Raw genomic sequence first — 22,807 nt, forward strand, 5'->3', positions numbered from 1 at the left:
CATGCTCCCGTGTAACCCACACTCCCACAAAGAAACAGAGCACCCGCAGCGAGGTGCTTTGAAAACCACATTACACGAAGGCCCAGATGGCACGGCTGACCTTCCAGGACCTGGCCTCTGGGGAGCTCGAAGGGGCAACCCCGGCAGGGGCTGGAGCTCCCGGGGGCGGGCGGGGGCGGGACTACAAGTCCCAGGCTGCTTTGCGCTCCCGCAAGTCGTGAGGAGTGGCTGGGCTGAGGGGAGGGGGCGCAGCGGCGGCGGCGCGGAGGCGCTGGGGGCCGGGGCGCTGGCGGTTGGCGCGCGGGCTGGCCATGCCGGGGCCCGGGACCCGGGCGGAGGAGGGCAGCGGCGGCGGCGAGGGCGCGGCCCCGGGAGCCACCGCGGAGCCTGGGGTAGGGCCCGGGCGGGAGCCAGCGCGGCTGTGCGGCTACCTGCAGAAGCTGTCCGGCAAGGGCCCGCTGCGCGGCTACCGCAGCCGCTGGTTCGTGTTCGACTCGCGCCGCTGCTACCTCTACTACTTCAAGAGCCCGCAGGACGCTCTGCCGCTGGGTCACCTGGATATTGCGGACGCCTGCTTTAGCTACACCGGCCCGGACGAGGCGGCCGAGCCCGGCGCCGAGCCGCCCGCGCACTTCCAGGTGCACAGCGCGGGAGCCGTCACGGTGCTCAAGGTGGGACCTCTCGCCCCGCACCTGCCTCCCGGGGAGCCGCCCATACGCCCTTCCGCCGCTCCTCCTGCTTAACCTCCTTGCTCAGCCTAGCTCCTCTGCCCATTGGGATTTCTGCATCCACCCTCCTTTCTCTGAAGCCCGTCTGCTTTCCTTTCCCCATTTCTTCCTTAGAGTCTGTCCGTGTCCTCACCTCGAGCCCTTTCCTGGGTTTAGGTCAGAGTGGCTGGGGGCTACTCAGTCCCCTGACCCGTTATCTCCCTCTGCGCCTTCCCTCGGGCCCTTCTCTGTCCCTCCCCCCCCGCCCCCATCCTGTGGATGTCCTGAGTAACCCTCCCAGTTATTCATGACTGTAGGCATCTTGCCCTTGGGTAAGTTATTAACCTGTCTGTGCTTCAGCTACCTCTTCTGTAAAATGGGTCTAGCAATAGTATCTACTGCGTGGGGGTGTTGGGATTACATGAAATATACTCTATCGGCGGGTAAATGTTTCTGCTTTCAGTGCTGTGGACAGAGTCAGAGATGTCAGGGCCCTTAGAGATAACCTACTGCAGTCCCCTCCAGAGTAGGCAGGGATGCTCCAGCTAAGGTCTTGCAGCCAGTAAGTGGCAGAGCCCATTTGCTTGCTCCCTATTTTGGTTGGCAGAGGTAGGAAAGATTTGCTTCAGCCAATTCTGCCTTGCCCATTTGAGGCTTCCTTAATCTTCTGGCAGAGAAAACATCATGGGACTAGAGTCAGGAGCCTTGGTCCTGGTGCCGAGAAGGCTCCTCTGTGCCTGGTCTCTCTGCCAGCCCTGCTCCCTGCTGGTTCCTGTGAGCCTCCGCCCTCACTCCTCTTTCTCGCTTCTCTTCCGTATTGCAAGCTGGGCTTTCTCCAGAGCAGCTGGGCTGGGCTGGGATGTGTGAAGACTCTGCAAAGCTGGCCAAGTGGAGAGCAGAGTGGGCTGTGCCTAGCACCCTTGGCCTTGTAAGCACAGGGCTGTTCCCAGGATCTCTAAAGCCAGCAGCAGTTGGAGCTGCTCTTCGAGGTCGTTCTTAGAGCTTTGTCAACTCAGCTCTTGCCGTTTCAAGTGGATTCTGATTCCCGTATTCTTTTAGGCTCCTCCATCCCTTCTTTAAGTGGGTGCAGACAGTCTGTTTCTGCAAAGGAAGCCAAGCAGAATTGCAGTCCAGCTCGTACTTACTTAGAAAGCAATCGTGTAAACTTAGGAATGATCCCAGTTAGTACACAGCGACTGTTGCCAAAGAAAGGCTTGTCCTAACTGTACACATGGACTGTCCTTGGGTACAGCTGAATTTCCTGTGTAATTGTTTGTTAAAAAAGAAAACAGAGCATCCTGTTTCAGGTTTTCTCAGATGATTTTGGAGCTCTCTATCAGGTTTTTTCATTAAATTTTTTTTGAAAAATAGAAGTATCTACATAAGCAGGGCTACAAGATGCAGTGTCAGGAGTTTAGCTTTAGAGTTGGATGGACTTGAACTTGCAGCCTGAATCTGCAAGTTACAGATGTTGAGCAAGTTACACCACCTCTCTGTCTTAATTTCTTCTTCGGTCTAGTGGGACTCTTACCTTCCTCATTGGTTAGTTTTGAGAATTCTGGGAAATATTATGGAAAATGGCTGACCCAGAATGGGTACTACCTGGCAGCCATGTGAAACAAGTAGTGTCTTTGGTCAATTATCTAATGCATTCATACCATGGAATATTATGCAGTAGTGAACAAAAGGGAGTGAGAGCCTTGGTGTCACTGTGGATAACGTTCATAAAATTGAGAAAGAAAAACTAAGTTACAGAGTGATTGCATATAGAATGGTACCATTTATATGAAGATTAAGAAGACCATGCCAATGTGTATGCTGCATGGGTGGTGGGAAGGCTGTGTGGGGGTGAGGGGCCCTGGATTCAGGATGGTGGTTCCCACTTGGAAAGAGAGGGGAATGTAAAGTGGGACTGTGTGTCCAGGGGCTTCCAGTGTCTTTGCGGTATTTTATTTCTAGGACTGGATGGTAGTGACGCCCATGTGGGTTGTGTTATTCTATCCGTCTTTATGTTCAGAATATTTCCTTAGGAAAAAAGAAAAAGGAAATCGATCCTCATATGGGTTAACTGACTATGGAATATTTTGGTCTGTAATGTTGAATTAGTCACAGAATAAGACAGTGCCGAGTCCAAGGGTCTGCTTTATAAAAACAATGGAAAAGGAAACACAGGCAAAACTTTTAAAAAGAAGGGAGCAGTCAGAATGAAGAGTTTCCAAGTAGGGGTGTATTTAAAGGATGAGTTTAGTGTATGGTGATTCCTTCTGAACAGTGGAAGGAAAAATTTTTATGGTGGTAAAAGTAAAAATTAGCAATGTATCTTCCTTCTCACTTTTCAGATCCAAAAACTGATTCCCATAAACTTTATTTATTTTTATTTTTTTTGTCTTTTTTCCATTTCCTGGGCCGCTTCCGTGGCATATGGAGGTTCCCAGGCTAGGGTTCAAATTGGAGCCGCAGCTGCTGGCCTACGCCATGGCCACAGCAACGCAGGATCCGAGCCACATCTGCAACCTACACCACAGCTCACGGCAACGCCGGATCCTTAACCCACTGAGCAAGGCCAGGGATTGAACCCGAAACCTCATGGTTCCTGGTCGGATTCATTAACCACTGAGCCACGATGGACGGGAACTCCTCCCATAAACTTTAATGCTTCCCTTGAGGGCTGCTCAGCTGTGGGGTAGACCCTGATTTCCAGGGGGGATTGTAGGTTAGTGAGGATTAAGCCCTGCTCAAGCTCCAGCTAGTTGTATATACTTTTATAGATATCATTTCTTTTGATGGGTTAAAAAGAAAAGAAAAAAAAAATCAGCAATTTGCTTAGTCTATTATCATATGGTTCTTATTTTAAAGTGACTTTCCGCCTTCTCTGGAGAAGCTGTGGTTTTGTTGAACTTTTCCAAAATGTTTTACTGCTTGAGTCTTAATGAAAGCCGATATTGGAATTTCTTGGTAAACTTCTCTAGTCCTAAACTCAGGGATGTGGTCCAGTGCCTTATTTTACAGATGAGGGAATAGAGGCCAGAGAGAGGATATGATTTGTCTGAGATCATGAAGGTAGACTCAGACCCTCTGATAGTAGAGACTCCAGGAACAGTCAGTGGCCAAAATGTTGAGTATTTAATTCTCCTAACTGTTTTGACAAGTCTCCCTTTTTTGACTTTGGATTTCAGTGGTTTTGGATTAGATAAGATGTTGTGGTTTTTGGGGTTTTTTTTTTGTCTTTTTGCCATTTCTTGGGCTGCTCTCTCGGCATATGGAGATTCCCAGGCTAGGGGTCCAGTCGGAGCCATAGACCTGGCCTATGCCAGAGCCATAGCAACACGGGATCCGAGTGCATCTGCGACCTACACTACAGCTCACAGCAATGCCGGATCCTTAACACACTGAGCAAGGCTAGGGATCGAACCCGCAACCTCATGGTTCCTAGTCGGATTCGTTAACCACTGAGCCACGATGTGAACTCTGCGGTTTTTCTCTTATTGCATTTGATTTCTGTCATGCAGAAAGAAAGCACCAGGGACATTTTGCCTACTGATTCTTGTCTTTTTTTTCTTTCTTTTCTTTTTAGGGCCACATCTACGGCACATGGAGATTCCCAGGCTAGAGGTCTATTGGAGCTGTAGCCACCGGCCCTACAACACAGCAACACAAGACATGAGCCACATCTGCAACCCACATAACAGCTCACAGCAATGCCGGATCCCTAACCCACCGAGCCAGGCCAGGGATCGAGCCTGCACCCGCATGGATGCTAGTCAGGTTCATTGACCGCTGAGCCACGACAGGAACTCCTGCCTGCTGATTCTTTACCAGGAGTTATGGTACCTGTTACTAGACATTTGGAAACTGCCACATCAGGCAGATGGGTACAGGGTGTGTGTGTGTGTGTGTGTGTGTGAGTGTGTGTGTGTGTAGGGGTGCTGGCTGCTTCTCTCTGAGCTTTAGTGGGTTCTGAGGCACAGGGGGCGGTTCTGGGTGAGCTGGCCCTTAGGGAAGAAGAGCATGTGACTGACTGGAGGGAAAGCCTGAATGAGCCTGTGCTGCCAGATCTCCACAGTCTTGGGGGCAAGGACTGTCATCAGACCGTCAGCAGATGAGCCCCTCTCCCTCCGCTCCTTTTCCTGAAGGCATGTGGTGCTCAAACGGACATGTGTGTTGGTTTCCGAGTCACACCATAACTGAACAATCATGCATCCCTGTTCTTAACCCACTTTTGTGGGAAGGGCGCACATTCTCTGGTGTTGAAATTGCTCTCAGCTTAATGACAACCATTTGTTAGCTTGGGTAATCATAGCATGTTCTGTACAAAATAGATGTGGTGAACCAGCCTTCTTGGCTAAATGGCTCTGCTAAGCTATTCTTCCCTGGGGCGTCTGCTCAGGGGTCTTGAAGTCTTTTTTAAATCTTTTCGAGGTATCACTTATCATGGGTTTGTCCTAGCTTCCCAATGCGTAAGTTCCTTAAAGCAGGCACAGTCTCACGTGTGATATCACAGTAGCTTTCTGTCCACCCCTGCCTGTCGCACAGTCCTCACTGCAGTATCGTCTCCACCCTGTTTCCTGCTCAAGAGAAGCCCCAAGGACTGCAGTTTGTATCCTCACCTTCCAGAACTGCGCCTGTGCAAAGGAGGTGCCCACCCCAGGTGGACATTTGTTGAATGAATGAGTAGAAGGTGGTTACCCACTAAGCATTGGTTTTGGTGTGAGCTCCAACCCTTTAGAAGTGATCAGCCAGACTTCTCAAATGTATTAAATGACATTCTTACCACATGTCCTGGAGGTGGCTGCCATTCAGTGAATGCCCACTAAATGTAACAGGCCACCAGGGATCCCAAAGAGAGATTAGTGTCTGCCCTTAATTCTCAGGTCTCTTGTATTTCATGTTCACAGTCTAGACTCTGAGGGCACTGCTGTAGCAGTGAGCGAATGTTTTATGCAAAAGGTCACTTAATAAAGATTTTAGGTCTTGTATCCATGCCAGCTCTGTAACTTCTTTACTCTGCTGTGGTAGTACAGAAATTATAGAATGAATGTCACTGTGTTCCCATAATTTTTGTTCATGGACTCTGAAGTTGAAATTTCATTTTATTTTCACGTGTCACAAAATGTTGTTCTTTTGATTCTTTTTTTTTCAACCATCTGAAAGTGTAAAGACCATTTTTGGCTCAGAGCTATGTATGCAAACATAGGCAGTAGGCTGGATATGGCCCTCAGGTGGGGCTGCAGTTCACTGACTCTGGGGTTTGAGGAAGGGCCTGAGCACTTCTCACTCATTCATTCACACACTCATTCTGGGTGCTTAGGCACTGGGGACACAGACTGAATAAGAGGAACACAGTTCATTTCCTTGGGGAGCTTTCTGTGTAGCCTAGAGATAGACATTTCAAAAAAACCAATACCAACCAGTGCTGTGAACTTTAAAAGAGATTGGGAGTTCCTGTCATGGCGCAGCAGAAACAAATCCGACTAGGGACCTTGAGATTGCAGGTTCGATCCCTGGCCTTGCTCAGTGGGTTCAGGATCCGGCGTTGCTGTGAGCTGTGGTGTAGGTTGCAGACGTGGCTCGGATCTGGTGTTGCTGTGGCTGTGGCGTAGGCCGGCGGCTACAGCTCTAATTAGACTCCTAGCCTGGGAACCTCCATATGCCGCAGGTGCAGCCCTAAAAAGACAAAAAAAAAAAAAAAAAAAAAGAAAAGAGATGGGATGCATTTATATCAAGTCATCCTGATCTAGATTGGAGGGCTGGACTTTCTGAGGAAGTGACCTTGGAGCTGAGGTGTGAAGGACACTTTGGTGTTAACTGGAGGAATGGAGAGGAAATGCAGGAGCAGAGCCCTTAGGTGTGTGGGGGACTCGAGGTGTGCTGGGGGACTGGGGCCTTTGGCAGGGGAGGGCTTTGGGCCCCAGCTATAGGAATCAGTGAAGAATTTTCAGCAGGGTTTAACAAATAGTTGGGTTTTGTTTTTTTTTTTCCCTCCCAAACTGATGATTGGGTTGTGTCCGGTATTTTCATCTAATTCTGTTGGAGGATTGTCTTGTCCTGTGTATTCAGAGTTGAAATATTAATATATTCTGCAATGGCAAACAGGTTTTAAAGTAGATAATGCAGAGTTGAAGATCTCATGGTTCATTGCTTCTTTAGCACCACTGTCTCTAAGCCGGGGCTGCCATAGTGCCCTGTGAAGCTGGCCCGGGGGCTGTGTGACCTTGGCCTGCCCCACCCACTCTGCTGGATGGACCACCTTTCCTGAAGCGTTCTCATGGCCACTTTCCCTGGTTTCTCCTGTCCCACTTGCTTTGCTGTGTGCGCATTGCCAGTTTCCTTCCCCTTTGGTGCGAACTGTTGCTTGAGAAATGGAGGGGTCAGATGCATTAAGGGTTGAGACGTGAATCCCAGCTGTCCTATCTCACTGAGGCCTCTGAGGGTGGACGGGTCTCCTTGTTCAGGTACCTTCGCCCATCAGCCTCTGAGTTACAGCCATCCCATCTCTGGGCAGAACAAAATATAGATAATAACTGTCCCTCCAAAGAAAGAAAAGAACCCTGTTATTGTAGAAGTGACTTTCCAACTGGGGGAGTGGAAGGGGTTTGGATTAGGAATTTTCAGTTCTTTAGAGGTTTATGTCATAGGGTCTTAATGACATTTGAGTGGCTGTTTAGCTACGTCCTAGCAGGCCCAGTCCTCCGTGGATTTTGTTTGCTTTCACAGAGCGAATGCAGCATGGGACCGTGAATTAAGAAGCAGTGATGCTTCTAACTCGTGTTCTGCTAGATACTCTACCTGGAGAATGCGGTGAAGTGAACACACTGGGCACTTGTACGTGCGAGGCCCTGAGGGGCAGGAGGCCGAGATGGTCCCTGGAGAGGCTGCAGGTTTCACAATCACGCAATAGACAGAAGTTCACCAAGCAGCACAGGAAACCCTTGACCTGTGAGATTCAGGATGCTGTTGCTCCCTAAATTGAATCTAGCCCTCTCCTTGTTTTTGAGCGTCTGATGCTATGCCCTACTAGAGCATAAGCTCCATGAGGGCAGAGTTTTCTGTGTGGTTCACCAGTTCAGCCTCAACGCTTAGGGGAGTGTCACGCACGGATGCGATGTTCAGTATATACAGGCTGACCACTTCAGACCCTCGTGTCCTCTTAGGGTGAATGTTATGTTCTTGTGGCACAGTCAGAAGGAGATCCGTGGTGTCCATTGCTTCTTCCTTTAGCAAATATTTTTTGAGCATCCGCCATGTTGTAAGCATTATACTTTTTTCTGCAGTAAATATAGCAGTGAAAACTTTCCACTCATTTAAGAAACTACAGTGCTAAGACTTTAAAAATAGATTAGCACCTGAGAGCTTTAAAAAAAAAAAAAACTTTTGTAGTATTCAGCGTTGGGAATAAATATCAAATGTCAGCAAGTATTTGGATTCTGAGGGAGGTCTGGCCTCTTTCCACAGTAAATAAAGAGGGGGCGGGGAATCCTACATGTAAGTACTGATTTGGATATTGCCCAGAGCCAGAAATCTGTGGTTCGCATGATGATCTCTGTGGGCATGAAATTGGAGAGATCTGTAGGACTGATGACCGAGAAAGAGGCTGGGGAGTTGGTTAGCTTTGGGTATAGCTGTGTAGCTGTTCAAAGAATTTGTTCCTTTTGGATCAGCAAGAAGTGTTCCCTTTGGATGGGACTCAAGCGTCTTTTCGTGCGTGTGCCTGCTTGGCCATTTGCTTCACTTTCTCAGATTGTGTGGGAGACCAGGAATCTAGGGGAGAAGGGGAGGGTCAGGGGCTGGGATCCTTTGGCCTCCTCTCTGGCCCTTTCCAGGGCCAGCCCTACTGGAAAGAGCAGACTTCCCTTGAGCAGTCTGCCCTCAGGCAAGCGCTTGTCTAAGTGTTGGATGGCAGCAGGCCTGGTGGTGGGCTGGAGGCAGACAGGCCAGTGTTATCAGAGATGTTGATCTTGGATTTTAGGAATTATTTCTAGGCAGCGAGCCCAGTTTTCATTTCCTGTTCCAGCCCTGTGATGTCCCAGGGAAGACTAGGCTTGCAGAGAGGGGGCTAGCCAGCCAGCCTTTCACCTAACAGTCTTGGTTGAGCAAGGGCCTGATGGGCATCTAGCGGGAGTCAGGTGTTGCCTCTGGCCTCAGGGAGCTTGTCCTGTCCTGTTCTGGGGTGTCTGACAGTGTTCATAGGGCACTGACATCAAGTGTCTCTATGAGGTGGAGGAAGTCACTGGGTGTGTTTGTTCTCAGGGTCATTATCTCTGAGTTAGAACTGAAGAGGTCCTCACATCAGCCCGCCCTGCCGCCTGCGTGACTCAGAGAGAAACCGAGTCCCACAGCTAGTTAGCAGCAACTCTGGCACCAAAGCCTCCCCCAGATGCCCAAGTGATATTTCGCTATTTTTAAATCCAGCAGTTTAATGCTATTTTCGTCATGTTTCCATCTTAATCCATTGGTAGGAAATTAGGCTTATTCTGTTTTTTTTTTTTTTGTCTTTTTGTCTTTTTGTCTTTTTTGTTGTTGTTGCTATTTCTTGGGCCGCTCCCGCGGCATATGGAGGTTCCCAGGCTAGGGGTCCAATCGGAGCTGGAGCTGCTGGCCTACACCACAGCCACAGCAACAAGGGATCCAAGCCATGTCTGCAACCTACACCACAGCTCACGGCAGCGCCGGATCGTTAACCCACTGAGCAAGGGCAGGGACCGAACCCGCAACCTCATGGTTCCTAGTGGGATTCGTTAACCACTGCGCCACGACGGGAACTCCTTTTTTTTTGTCTTTTTGTCTTTTTTGTTGTTGTTGTTGTTTATTCTGTTTTTAATTGTTGTATACAGATACTAAAATTGTACATTTACCTTTGGTGCTGCAGCATAGATGTAAGATTTTAGTCACATAAAAATTGGAAATTAATAGGCTACGTGATCAACTTCTGGTGGATGTTGATTGGTAGTAGACACTGGTGCTGCTTCCCTGTTGAGGAGCCTTCTCCTTGGAGGTGTGGAGAGGAAAACTGGTCCTGTGTGTGTTTTCTCTTGCTGCTCTGGAAGCCACGCCCTCCAGCCTCCCAAGTGAACCCCTTTTTTAAGCTTCCCGGTTTACACAGCTCTCTCACATATACTGTCCCAGGAGTATCATGCTGATGAGGTTTATTTTCATTTCTGTCCTTTAAAGGGAAGCCCCTCCTTGAGAATTGTGGTTCTCAAATTTATCACAAGGAAGGCGCCTCCTGGGGTCCTGTTAAAGTGCAGGTTGTGGGGAGATCCTGCTTGGTCAGTAGGCCAGGGCGGACCTCGGGAATCTGTGCATCATCCTGACCCTTGTGCTGCAGGCCTCTGTGGCCCTCTCTTTGAGAAACACTGCTGTCCTCCAGATCGTGAATGACTGTTCTCTTTGTGAAGTAAAGACTGGCCCTGTTGAAGGATGGTTTTCTAAGTGGACTAGAAATAACTAGACTGCGTGGGTGGAGACCAGTCGAGCGCTGTGAGCCCTTTATCCTTAGGTTGACACTGTGGTTTGTGTCTGCTAGCTTCTTTGCCTTCTGAGTTTCTATGCTCCAGAGCAATGGTTTGGGGCCTGTGAGGTTTCTGTCTCCTGTGCTGATCCCTTAGTCACTGGTACTCCACCATGCACCAGAATTCCTCCAGGGCCATTCAGTAGGGAGCTCCTGGAGGTCAGTGGTGTCCGCCTGGCATCCTTACAGGAGTGTCATCTGGGAGAGAGAGTTTTAATGATTACCACCACCAAATAGCTGGCAAGGGCTTTTAGAGCCCCTGCCTTTTCACCCAGAGGGGTGAATAACCGAATGATGTAGAACCATCTGACGGTTTTCTGAGATACCAGTTCTATCTTAAAAGATGTTAGAAATCAACGTGCTCCCCCTCCCGTCCTGTAAATTCACCAAAAGTTTGGCAGATTTCCAGTGCCAGGCTCCCAGGTTCCCCCTAATCTCCGATGGGCAGAGCCTGGGAATCTGCCCCTCCCAAACCCCAGTTCTTAACACTGCATATTCAGTCAGCCTTTCCTGTGTCCTACTTTTAAGTTAAAAACCATCAAGCCAGAACATTGCTGTGTTGCATGGTGTGGGGAAACCATCACAGGCAGAGGTGGGGTGTGGCTGTCCACCAATCTGCTGGCTGTCACTGAAGGAGTTTTTATTTATCCTAAGCTCATAAAACCCTGGCGCTCTCTTATTGTGCAACGGTAGAACTGATAGGGAGCCATAGGAATGCAGCCCTGTGGTCACTCAGAGGCCACGTGCTCCGCTTCCCCCTGAAACAGAAAGTATTTTGACAGGCTTTCACATTTCCTGCAGGGAAGAGCAGGCCCAGAGAGTGGCCTGTCCTTGCCCTTGTCTTGGTGAAATCTGTCATCCTAGTTATGTTTGTTGTCCTCTTTACTGGAACACGTGTTTGCCTTTGTTCTGTTGGTAGGCTCTCTTCTCTTGGTCCGTTGCCCTCAGTTCATGATCTCCATTAGATTGTTAAAGATGGGTTTAAGGAATGGCTATTCCTTCAAGTTGTTTGCTTTTTAAAAGCAGAAGCTTGAGCATTAGAGAAGGCAAAACTCCTTGCTTCCAGAATGGGCAAGGAGCAGGGTACCTTCCCAAGGAGAGTCTGCCCCCCTCCCTCTCAGACAGGGAAAATGAGGGGATGGGCGCCTAGATTCTTGCTCAGTCTTTGAAAAGCATTTATATTAGAATTCATGTAATTATTTTGCATAATAAAGTATATGAAAATGCTGACCTTTGGGTAGCCGTTTAAAAAGACAAAGTTAGTGGAGTTCCCTTCATGGCGCAGCAGAAACACATCTGACTAGCATCCATGAGGACAGAGGTTTGATCCCTGGCCTCACTCAGTGGGCTAAGGATCTGGCATGGGCACGAGCTGTGGTGTAGGTTGCAGATGAGGCTTGGATCCTGCATTGCTGTGGCTGTGGTGTAGGCCAGCAGCTTCAGCTCTGGTTTGACCCCTAGCCTGGGAGCCTCCATATGCCACGGGTGTAGCCCTAAAAAGACAAAAAAAAAAAAAAAAGGAAAAGGTAGGGAGTTCCTGCTGTGGCGCAAGGGGGTCAGCAGCATCTCTGCAGTGCTAGGACACAGGTTCGATCCCCAGTCTGGCACGGTGGGTTAGAGGATCCAGCATAGGTTGCAATGGCGACTCAGATCTGATCCCTGGACCAGGAAGCCTGAGACAGCCAAAAAAAAAAAAAAAAAGAAGAGGAAGAAGAAGAAGAAGACAAAGAACTTACCTAGAACTTACCATGTTCCCTAGAGGAGCAGAGGTCTTTGCAGTTGCATCCTTCATCCCAGGGACCGGGAAATTCAGTATTTTTTGCTTGTCAGCCTCAGTCATTGGGCCAATGGGCTGAAACAGAAGATTTCAAAACCCTTCCAAGGAAAAATTACTTTTTATTTTTTCCATTGGTACTGGGCCAGATCCCTTGAGATTGTTTCCAGGCTCATGATTTTGAAATGTTCAGAAGAAAATTTGGAACCTAGAGTTATTTATCAGATATGGGATTGTAGTCTGTTTTTCATCTGAGTTTTGTTTTGTACTATCAGGCTGTTTACAATACTCTTGTGCTTTTTATTGCTATGAAAGAACTACCTTGGAAATCTAGACATCCTTCTTTAGATTCAAGAAACAAAAATTCCTTCGTCAAGATCAGGCTTTGCATCCTCTTAAGAAGTATGACTGAATCAAACTATCCATGCAGTTTGAATTGCTTTCTCTGACATGCAAACTTCGCACATCTGTATTCTCCTTCTAGCAGCTCCATTGTGACCACACTTATGTTGTTCTTCTGGCTTATAAACCCGGTAGGCCCTGACCCTCTGGGGAGGAGACCAGAGTTTACACCCTAAGGGGTGACTGAAGTGCTGTGTCATTACATCTAACATGATTGGTTCTGTAAGAGATGTCAGATGACCTCCTAGATGGGATGTTTGAACTGGGTGTTGAGGAGTTCGCAAGTGGGTTTAGAGCAGTAAGAGCAGGGGTTGTTGAAGCTGAGCTGACTTCCATGTGCCTGTTGTGTGGCGGAGAGGCTATGGTCTCGCAGAGTGTGGAACAGTGCAGGCCAGATTACCTTGCCAGGTTGCTCGGCACTTGGAAGCCATCAGAGTTTTAAGCATGGAATACATATGCCCTTGTTGGCTACATGTCAGAAGAGGGTTGGAGAGGGGAGACTGAGGTAGAACGTTCTTTCAGAGGCCCAAAGTTGATGAATCAGGACAATGTCTGGGAACTTGATTCTGAGAAACTGACAAAGGGGTTCTTTGGACTTGGAGACCAGGCAGTCCTACTATGCTGGAGAAGTTTCTTTCTTCTTCTCCATGTTTTACTTGTGGTCTTATTATTACTCGCTGCAGTCTATTTTTCAAGAAAAGTCCTTAGAGCAGAATTGTGAGCATCCAGTGGGAGCACCTCATAGTCTGATTAATGGTCATGCTCTCAACTCAGTGAAGCTGTGCTGACCCTCCTTTGTCCAGAGCATCTTCTGTACTGTCAGAATCTGAGGAAGACCATAGAGGAATTTTTTTTTTTTTTTTTTGGTCTTTTTAGGGCCATACCTGCAGCATATGGAGGTTCCCAGCTAGGGGTTGAGTCAGAGCTGTAGCTGCTGGCCTATACCACAGCCACAGCCGCTCCAGATCTGAGCCGCATCTGCGACCACACCACACCACAGCAATGCCATATCCTTTAACCCACTGAGCAAGGCCAGGGATTGAACCTACATCCTCATGGATACTAGTCAGATTCATTTCTGCTGAGCCACGACAGGAACTCCCATAGAGGAACTTCTAATTCCTGCTGAAATGCTGAGAGGATGGATTTTGTCTTGGACATGTTCTTCTCCTTCCTCCCTTTGACAGCAAGGAACACAGGCCCAAATTTGAATTTTGGCCAGGCCAACTGCTGTGAGATCTCAGGTGATCATGAGAATATGGATAGTTGATGCCTAATGAGCAGTTACTGTGTGCCAAGCACTGTTCTGAGCTTAACATGCATTAACTCATTTAATCCTCATAACAACATGACAGGAAGCAGATTCTTATTATTCCCGTTTTACCAATGAGGAATCCCAGTCACTCAAGTAAACTTGCCTAATACAGCCAGCAAGTGATGGAGCTGGGATGTGAACTCACAGTTAGGTTCCAAAGTCCAAGTAGATAATACTGTCCTGTGAGATTGTTATGAGCTTTAAATGAGAGTGTGTATAAAGTGTTTAGCACAATGTCTGGCATATAGTAATTGTTTACTTAATGGTATTTAATAGTATTACTTTTTTGTTTGATTGAGGTTATTACTGGTGATATGGTTATTATGTTCATTTTATTGTCTTTTTCTTTGTGTTTTCCAGATTTTCTGCAGCAAACGTGGGTTATTATTATTTGAAATAAGGGTCTAAAATGTGCTGCTGTTAGGCTTTGTTTTTGTTTTTTGTTTGCTTTCTTAAAGTTGAGTAGGCGCTCCCAGGCAGACAGGGTTTCTCTAAGTGCTGGCAGAGTGAGGTGCCTCTGCAGAGCTATGGTGGCATGAAACTCCACACCACGCTCAGTGACTCACAAGTCATTTGCGCTCTTTCTTACTTTATCTTTTGTCTTTTAATTTTGCTTAATTTTGTTGGACACATAGACGTCTTTGCTGTCTTTCTTTCTTTTTCTTTCTCTGCTGTCTTTCCTTTATATTCCAAGAGAACAGAAATATTACAGGGGAAGTTTCTTCCCTGTTGTTGGGGAGAATAATCAACCCCATGAATATCCATGTGTGATTGCTCCTGCTCGGCCCGGAGTCAGCTCCCTAGAGTTGCCCCTGCGAGAAGCAGCTCTGGGGCTTACTTACAGTGTGAAAATCAGCCCTTCGAGCTTTCATTCTGGGGATCAGTCCTGAAAGGGTGTTGCTTTTCCTCGTCCACAGTGTCAGGGTGCACATGGCTTTCGTCATGGCCACTGATGGTGCTTGGTGTTAGCTGTTCAGGAGATCTCTGCACATATCTTCCGTGTGAATTTCTGCCATGCCAATGTCTGGATTTAAAGTCAGATCATCCCTCGCACACCTTCAAAATTTGGCAGAAATCCATGCAACTATTGTTATAAGGTATAGAGGCAGAAACTCAATTTTAATTACATAGGCATCTTCTACTATTTTAAAGGCTTTTTATTTTACGTTCAAATCTTGAATCAAATTTGAATTTATTTTATTTTCTATTGTGACATAAGTTTCATACCTACGTCATAATTCATAATACTTTTATTTCTTTTCAAATTTTTAGTCAGTTGTCCTAATACCATTGTTCAATAATATGTATCTCACTGATTTAATTTGCAATGCTGTATAAATATTTTATATCTTTTTATCCCTGTATTTTGATTCTCTGGCAGTAGAGTGCTGTTTTAATTATTGTGGCTGTATAATATACTTCCTGGAGTTCCCTTCATGGGGCATTGGAAACAAATCCGACTAGGAACCTTGAGGTTGCGAGTTCTATCCCTGGCCTCGATCAGTGGGTTTAGGATCCAGCGTTGCCATGCTCTGTGGTTTAGGTCAGCTGTGGTGATGCGGATTGGATTCTGCGTTGCTGTGGCTGTGGTTTAGGCCGGCAGTTGTAGCTCCAATTGGACCCTTAGCCTGGGAACCTCCATGTGCTGTGGGTGTGGCCCTAAAATGCAAAAAAAATATATATATGTGTGTGTGTGTGTGTGTGTGTGTGTGTGTATGTATGTATGTATGTGTATATGTATATACCTATTGGTAGGGCAAAGCCTCATGCCTTATTTTTTTTTTCACAGTTCTCAAAAGTTAAACTTCAGGAGTTCCAGGCGTGGCTAAATGGAAACAAATCTAAGAACCATGAGGTTGCAGGTTCAATCCCTGGCCTCGCTCTGTGGGTTCAGGATCTGGCATTGCCATGAGCTGTGGTGTAGGTCGCAGACACAGCTCAGATCTGGTGTTGCTGTGGCTCTGGCGTAGGCCGGCAGCTCCAGCTCCGATTAGACCCCTAGCCTGGGAACCTCCATATGCTGCGGGTGTGGTCCTAAAAAGACGAAAAGACAAAAAAAATCAAGTAAAACTTCAGATGAATTTTATAATCTCTTTGCCATACTATGAAGAACTTTTTAGAATTTTGCCTGGTTTTGTTTTTGTTTTTTTTTTTTTTGCTTTTTAGGGCCACATTTGCAGCACATGAAAGTTCCCAGGCTGGGTGTCCAATCAGAGCTACAGTTGCTGGCCTATACCACAGCCACAGCAACACAGGATCGTGAGCCCCACCACAGCCCACGGCAATGCCAGATCCCCAACCCACTGAGTGAGGCCAGAGATCAAACCTGCATCCTCATGGATCCTAGTTGGGTTCGCCAACCACTGAGCCATGATGGGAACTCCATTGCCTGGATTTTTTAAAGTTCCTGTAATGAATCCTCTAGGAGAGGAACTGAGGGGTCAGGATGGGTGCCTTCTTCAGGCTTCCTAGATGAAGCCAGAGCCTTTCCCGCATGGCTTGTCAGGACACCTCCTTGTCTGCAGTGAATGAGAGTTGCTGAGGCTCCACCCTCTGGCTTACTGTCAGTGTTAGCAGTGTGGCAGGAGTGAGGTTGTACCTCCCATGGATGTCTCACATTTTTCTGATGGTTCACAAAGTAAAGAATCCTTTCTGATGAAAAATAAAAAATAAAAATAAAATTCCTGTAATGCATAAGGGCTTCTTAAATGTATATGCATTTTATATTTTGATTATAATTGTGAACACATTTCTGTCTATTGCTAGGGTAAAGGAAACCGCTTGCTCCCTGGGAGTGTCTCAGAGGCAAGATTTGACCAGGTCTTACTCAGTTCTGTACCCCTGGTGTTGACTGCTGTGTTGGCCTGAGTTAAGCTCTTAATAAATATTTGCCAAGTAAATGAACAAACATTTTTCTGTATGTGGTATTTCCCCCTTTTCCTTCTTTTGAATTACTTTAGATTCTGAGGAATGGAGTTTTGGGTGAAAGGAGATAAGCATTATTACAGCTGCTAAAATGTGCTAAGTCTTGGTAGATGGAGATTCTTTACAGGGCTGGAGACCCAGGGAGTAAGAGAGTTTGGTTCAGTTGGTGGTGTCGCAAGAATGTGGTTGGGGGATGAGTCCTGACTCCCTGTGTGTGTTGCTAGATTGCTGCTCCCCAAGTAATGCACCTGCCTGCAAGAGTGGGCCCTTAGTAAATGTGTCAAGATGAATTAACTTTATTGTGAGGCTTGCTTGTGCACCAAGGAAAGGGCTGGGCTCGGAGGAAGGAAAGTCCCTGGGGTTCAAGAGAAGGGCAGGTGTCTGGGGCTCCCCAGTGTGAGCTTCTGGGTTTCGGCTACTTGAGATCTGGGAAGAGCAGAGGCATCACATGGTTCTTCTCAGGGACCGAATTCCACGACAAGCTGGATGAGGCATGGCCTGGCTTTCATTCTCTGAACTGGCACCACCTGTCATGGCACCTAAATGCAGCAGATATGTGTCATATCAGGACTGTACCCACCCAGTCCTTGTGTGCCCTTAACTCTCAGGACATTCATGCAGCTCTGTAGGGAACAGCCAGAATGGCTTTCCAAGATGTTTGACTTGGTCTCTTATGTTGGGCTTGGTGCCATATTTGAAGTAAAATTTTAGCAATCTTGAGGCAGTAGGCAGTAGCTGAATATAGGAGAGAGTGAGTCAGATATTAGAGTGCTTAACTGTGTTCCAGGCATTGTGCTAGGGATATTGAGGCCAGCAGGTTTTGTCTCTGTCTTTAAGGAACTTAGTGAAGAATTCACAGGGAATGCCCCCATCACCATGGGAAGCTGTCCTGGGCTACAAGGTGCAGTGAGCTCCCTGTTCTGAGAGTGGGGAGAACATGCATGCTCAGGACAGGGAAATCTTATTTGGAGGTGGCATTTGCATAGGGTTTTGAAGAATGAGTAGGAGTTGGAGAGACTGGAGTGAGGGGAGACTCAGGATATGGCCCTGTTGAGCCTTCAGACAGCAGCTGCTGACATCTGGCCTGTAGGATGCTTACCTGCCATTAGCTCTCACTCTGCTGGGCCGTGAAGCTTTCCTCATCTCCACTCCTTCTAGCATGATTGGAATGTCCATCTAGTTCCCTAGAATGGGGGACTAAAGCATTTAAGATGGTCATTTGGGGTAGGGTGGGGCAGATACTGAGTCTCTCCAGGTTGTGCTGCTGGAGCTGATAAGCTTCAGCATTGACTGGCTCATGTGTCACCAGCTGGGCTGGAGCTCAGTGAAGGGAGCTCCATGATCGACCCATGGAGGACTTCCCATGTGGCTTACAACGTGGTAGACCCGTTGAGGTGCTCTCTGTGAAGCCAGATCCTTGAGGGTCCTACTTGCCCTCTTTTGGGAGGGGGTAGTGAAGGTACCGACACTGTGAGCCATCAGCCAGGCCAGCCAGATCTATTCTTTTTGGTCCCTAAATAATGCTGGCATCTCGGATTTCCTATGTGGCTCGGCAGGTTACGTATCTGATGTGGTCACCACAGTGGCGCAGGTTGCTGCTGTGGTGCAGGTTCGATCCCTGGCTCAGAAATTTCTACATGCTGCAGGTGTGGCCAAATAATAATAATGGGAGTGATGATGATGATGATGATAATGTTGGCATCTCCATGGATGTTAGCAGAGCATGGGGTAGTTGGAGACATGGAGGTGCCTAGACCTTGAGTCATAGGGTCCTGTGGGAGGTGAATAAGGTTGGCTGCCCCACACTCTCAAGATCCCCATGCCCTTGGCCATCCCTGCAACCGTTTCCCACCTAGCCAGCTCTCCCCCACCCTTAGCTCTCAGATGGAATTGGTTTGCCATCATGATCTGTTCAGTACAAATACAATGTGAGCCAGATACATACTTTTAAATTTTGGGATATTCACATTAGGTAGGTGAAATTAATTTTAATAAACATATTTTATTGAACCCAGTGTATCTCTAATTATTTCATCATGTGATACTGGCCGTATTTCCCATGCTCACCAGCCATGTGTGGCTAGTAGCTACTGTGTTGGTTGCGGCAGATCTAGACTAACTTTACATTACTAACTGAGATTGGGCAACCAAGAGACTGGTTTGTGATTCTACATCTATTTAGGACCGAGTAAGGCCAAACCTCAAGTCAGTCTCTGTTTAAAAGATATCAAATGAAGAGTTCCCGCTGTGGCTCAGCAGAAACGAATCTGACTGCTATCCATGAGGATGTAGGTTCGATCCCAGGCCTCGCTAAGTGGGTAAGGATCTGGCGTTGCTGTGAGGTGTGGTGTAGGTTGCAGACAAGGCTCAGATCCCATGTAGGCTATGGTGTAGGCTGGCATCTGCAGATCCGATTCGACCCCTAGCCTGGGAACCTCCGTATGCTGAAGGTGTGGCCCTAAAAAGCAAAAAAAAAAAAAAAAAATCATATGGGGAACACAGAGGCTTTGTTGATTTCTGCTGATTTTGCTGTGTTTTACTTTTAATTCTGCCCTATCTTATAATGGATGTGCCCTCCTGTCTTTGGGTTTTAGCTCCCTTGAGGGAAGGACCTTTGGGGACTTTTCTGCCTCCTTGATCGTAGCACATCCCCACATCTATGTGCTCCCAGTGGCCTTTCACAGCTGCTCGGGGATTGACATTGAGATGATTTTAGTGATTGCTATGTTTTTTTAAAAGAAATGAATGAACCCCAGTTAATCACTGTTTTGAGGTAGTATTTGCCTGCCTTATTGACCAGATTTCTATGACATGAATAATATGTCAGACACTGAAAGCATATGATCCAAAAGTTTTCCTGCCCCAGGAATTTATGGAGAGATGATTAAGAGGTTACTAATTGTTCCCCAGTCAGATTTAATTTCCCCAGAAATTTGAAGGAAAAAGTCTTCCTTGTAAAAAATGAATTTCTTGTCGGTTGCAACATTTGCAAATATTTTCTTCCATTCCATAGGTTGTCTTTCCATTTTTTTTTTTATGGTTTCCTTTGCTGTGCAAAAGCTTGTAAGTTTGATTAGGTTCCATTTGTTTATTTTTGTTTTTATTTCTATTGTGTTGGGAGACTGACCTAAAACATTTGTGCAATGTGTGTCAGAAAATGTTTTGCCTGTGTTCTCTTCTAAGAGTTTTATGGTGCCATGTCTTATGTTTAAGTCTTTAAGCCATTTTGAGTTTATTTTTATACATGGTGGGAGGGTGTGTTCTAATTTCATTGATTTACATGCAGCTGTCCAACTTTCCCAGTACTACTTGTTTGAGGCTGTCTTTTTTCCCATTTTATATAGACAGCTCATATAGCTCAACAACAACAACAAAAAAACAAACAATCCATTCAAAAAATAAGCAGAAGACCTAAATAGACATTTCTCCAAAGAAGACATATGGATGGCCAACAGGCACATGAAAAGATGTTCAACATCACTAATTATTAGAGAAATACAATCAAAACTACAGTGATGTAACCACCTCACACCAGTCAGAATGGCCATTATTAATAAGTCTATAAATAACAAATGCTGGAGAGGATGTGGAGAAGAGGGAACCCTCCTGCACTGTTGGTGGGAATGTAAATTGGTGCAACCACTATGGAAAACAGTATGGAGGTTCCTCACAAAACTAAATATAGAACTACCATATGATCCAGCAATCCCACGCTTGGGCATATATCCAGACAAAACTATAATTCAGAAAGACATATCCTGGAGTTCCTGCTGTGGCACAGTGGGTTAAGAGTCCGACTGCAATGGCTCAGGTCACTGTGGAGGTGTAGGTTTGATTCTCGGCCCAGTGCAGCAGGTTAAAGGATCCAGTGTTGCCACAGCTGTGGCATAGGTCACAGATGTGGCTTGGATTCAGTCCCTTGCCCAAGGAACTTCCATATGCCATGGATGCAGCCGTAAAATTGAAGAAAAAAAAAAAATTCCCATCATGGCTCAGCTTCAGGTTAAGAATCCAAGTAGTATCCATGAGGATGCTAGTTCATTTCCCGGCCTTGATCTGGCATTGGTGCAAGCTGCAGTGTAGGTTGCAGATGCGCCTTGGATTCGGCATTGCTGTGGCTGTGGCATAGACCAGCAGCTGCAGCTCCAATTCAACCCCTAGGCCAGGAATTTCCATATGCTACACTTGTCGCTATTAAAAAATAATAATAATAATAGTAACTTAAAAAAGAAAGGAAAAGAAAAAGATACATGCACCATTCACAGTAGTCAAGACATGGAAACAACCTAAATATCCATTGACAGATGACTGGATTAAGAAGATGTGGTACATATATACAATGAAATACTACTCAACCGTTAAAAAAAACGAAATAGGAGTTCCTATTGTGGTGCAGTGGAAACAAATCTGACTAGGAACCATGAGGTTGCAGGTTCCATCCCTGGCCTCGCTCAGTGGGTTAAGGATCCAGCTTTGCTGTGAGCTGTGGTGTTGGTCGCAGATGCCACTCGGATCCAACATTGCTGTGGCTGTGTTGTAGGCCGGTGGCTATAGCTCCAATTGGACCCCTAGCCTGGGAACTTCCATATGCCGTGGGTGCGGCCCTAAAAAGACAAAAAGACAAAAGACCCCACAAAAAGTGAAATAATGCCATTTGCAGCCACATGGATGCAACTAGAGATTATACTAAGTGAAGTCAATTAGAAAGACAAATACCATATGATGTCACTTATATGTAGAATCTAAAATACGTAAATGAACCTATCTGCAAAATAGGAACAGACTCACAGACATAAAGAACAGACTTGTGGTTGCCAAGGGGGAGTGGGTAAGGAGAGGGAATGATTAGGAGTTAGGGGTTAGTAGATGCAAACTACTACATTTAGAATGGGTAAGTAGGCAGTTCCCATCGTGGCTCAGTGGTAGCAAGTCCAGCCAGTATCCATGAGGACTCAGGTTCGATCCCTGGCCTCACTCAGTGGGGTCAAGGATCTGGCGTTGCCATGAGCTGTGGTGTAGGTTGTAGAGGCGGCTTGGATCCTGTGTTGCTGTGACTGTGGTGTAGGCCTGCAGCTGCAGCTCCTATTCGACCCCCAGCCTGGGAACTTCCATATGCTGTGGGTGCAGCCCTAAAAAGATTAAAAAAGAATAGAATGGATAAGTAGTAAGGTCCTACTGTGTAGCTCAGGGAACTGTATCCAATCTCCTGGGATAGGCCATGATGGAAAGGAATATAAAAAAAGAATGTGTGTGTGTATGTATGTGTGTGTATATATATATATATATGTATATGTGTGAGTGTGTGTAGGTATATATATGTATGTAAGTATATATCTGAGTTGCTTTGCTGTACAGCAGAAATTGGCACAACATTATAAATCAACTATAATTAAAAAAAAAAACTAACTGAAAAAAAAAGCACATTTCTCATGGTGCCTGCCTTGCAGGAGACAGCTAGGGACAGCTAGTGACAGATCTGACAGATCTTCTGACTGGAATGGGGATGGGGGCCAGGCAGGGGAGCTGGTGCAAGGACTAGAACACATGCATACATATGCACACACATGCACACACTGCCCCCACACACACTTTCCTCTAAGCTGGGGTTCGGGAGACGGGGGGCTCAATATGGAGTCTGTGGAAGGAGGGTGGGGGAGGGACTAGGTGGGCTTTGGACTCCCACGGCTGTGTCTCCAGGCGCCTTACACTTCTAGCCAGTCTCCCCTTCTCTTTGTCCTGCCTTGGAGCCAGGCCAAGACCTAACTGTCCCTCTGTCCACCCTGCAACCCAGCTGCCCCTCAGACTCCAGCTATGCTTCAGGGCTCCTGGGCCTGCTCGAATCCCTTCTGCCACCTGACCTCTGCTTCTTCCCAGTTTTCCCCCACTCCCCGGCCCCGAAACTGCTTTTCAAGAGCAGTGACTTTGAGCTCCTCGTTGTCCTGCCAAGAATCCAGGAAGGCACTTTAGTCCCTTTGGGCGTGGCCCCTGCTGTCGTGCCTCTGGCCGTGGCACACACTCTCTTCTCTGCCTGGAGCCTTCTCTTTCTGTCTTGTCCATCAGGCCACCATCTTTGTCCCCTTTAAGACCAAGCTCCTGCATCACTTCATGATTTTTTGTTCATTTACTTCTTCACTTCTGTATTGAACAAATGTGTGTCTGGCATTGAGCTTGATGCT

At 46.9% G+C, this 22,807-nt stretch overlaps 1 protein-coding gene across 3 annotated transcripts in view; it reads left to right on the plus strand.

The window, feature by feature from the left end:
- The first annotated feature begins 248 nt into the window (after positions 1 to 248).
- TBC1D2B (TBC1 domain family member 2B) overlaps positions 249 to 22,807 on the plus strand; it is a 94,031-nt gene continuing 71,472 nt past the window's right edge. For 2 of the 3 annotated variants that reach the window (XR_007137035.1, XR_007137036.1), the window contains exon 1: positions 295 to 671. Coding sequence is in view for 1 of the 3 variants with exons in the window: in XM_047796076.1 (XP_047652032.1) it covers positions 312 to 671 (360 nt within the window). In the remaining 2 variants the exon portion in view is untranslated. Of the gene's footprint in view, positions 672 to 22,807 lie in introns of all 3 variants that reach the window. The other variant, XM_047796076.1, reaches the window with a different exon arrangement.

Source organism: Phacochoerus africanus, chromosome 9 (assembly GCF_016906955.1).
Source record: "Phacochoerus africanus isolate WHEZ1 chromosome 9, ROS_Pafr_v1, whole genome shotgun sequence".
In the NCBI taxonomy this organism is placed as follows: Eukaryota; Metazoa; Chordata; class Mammalia; order Artiodactyla; family Suidae; genus Phacochoerus; species Phacochoerus africanus.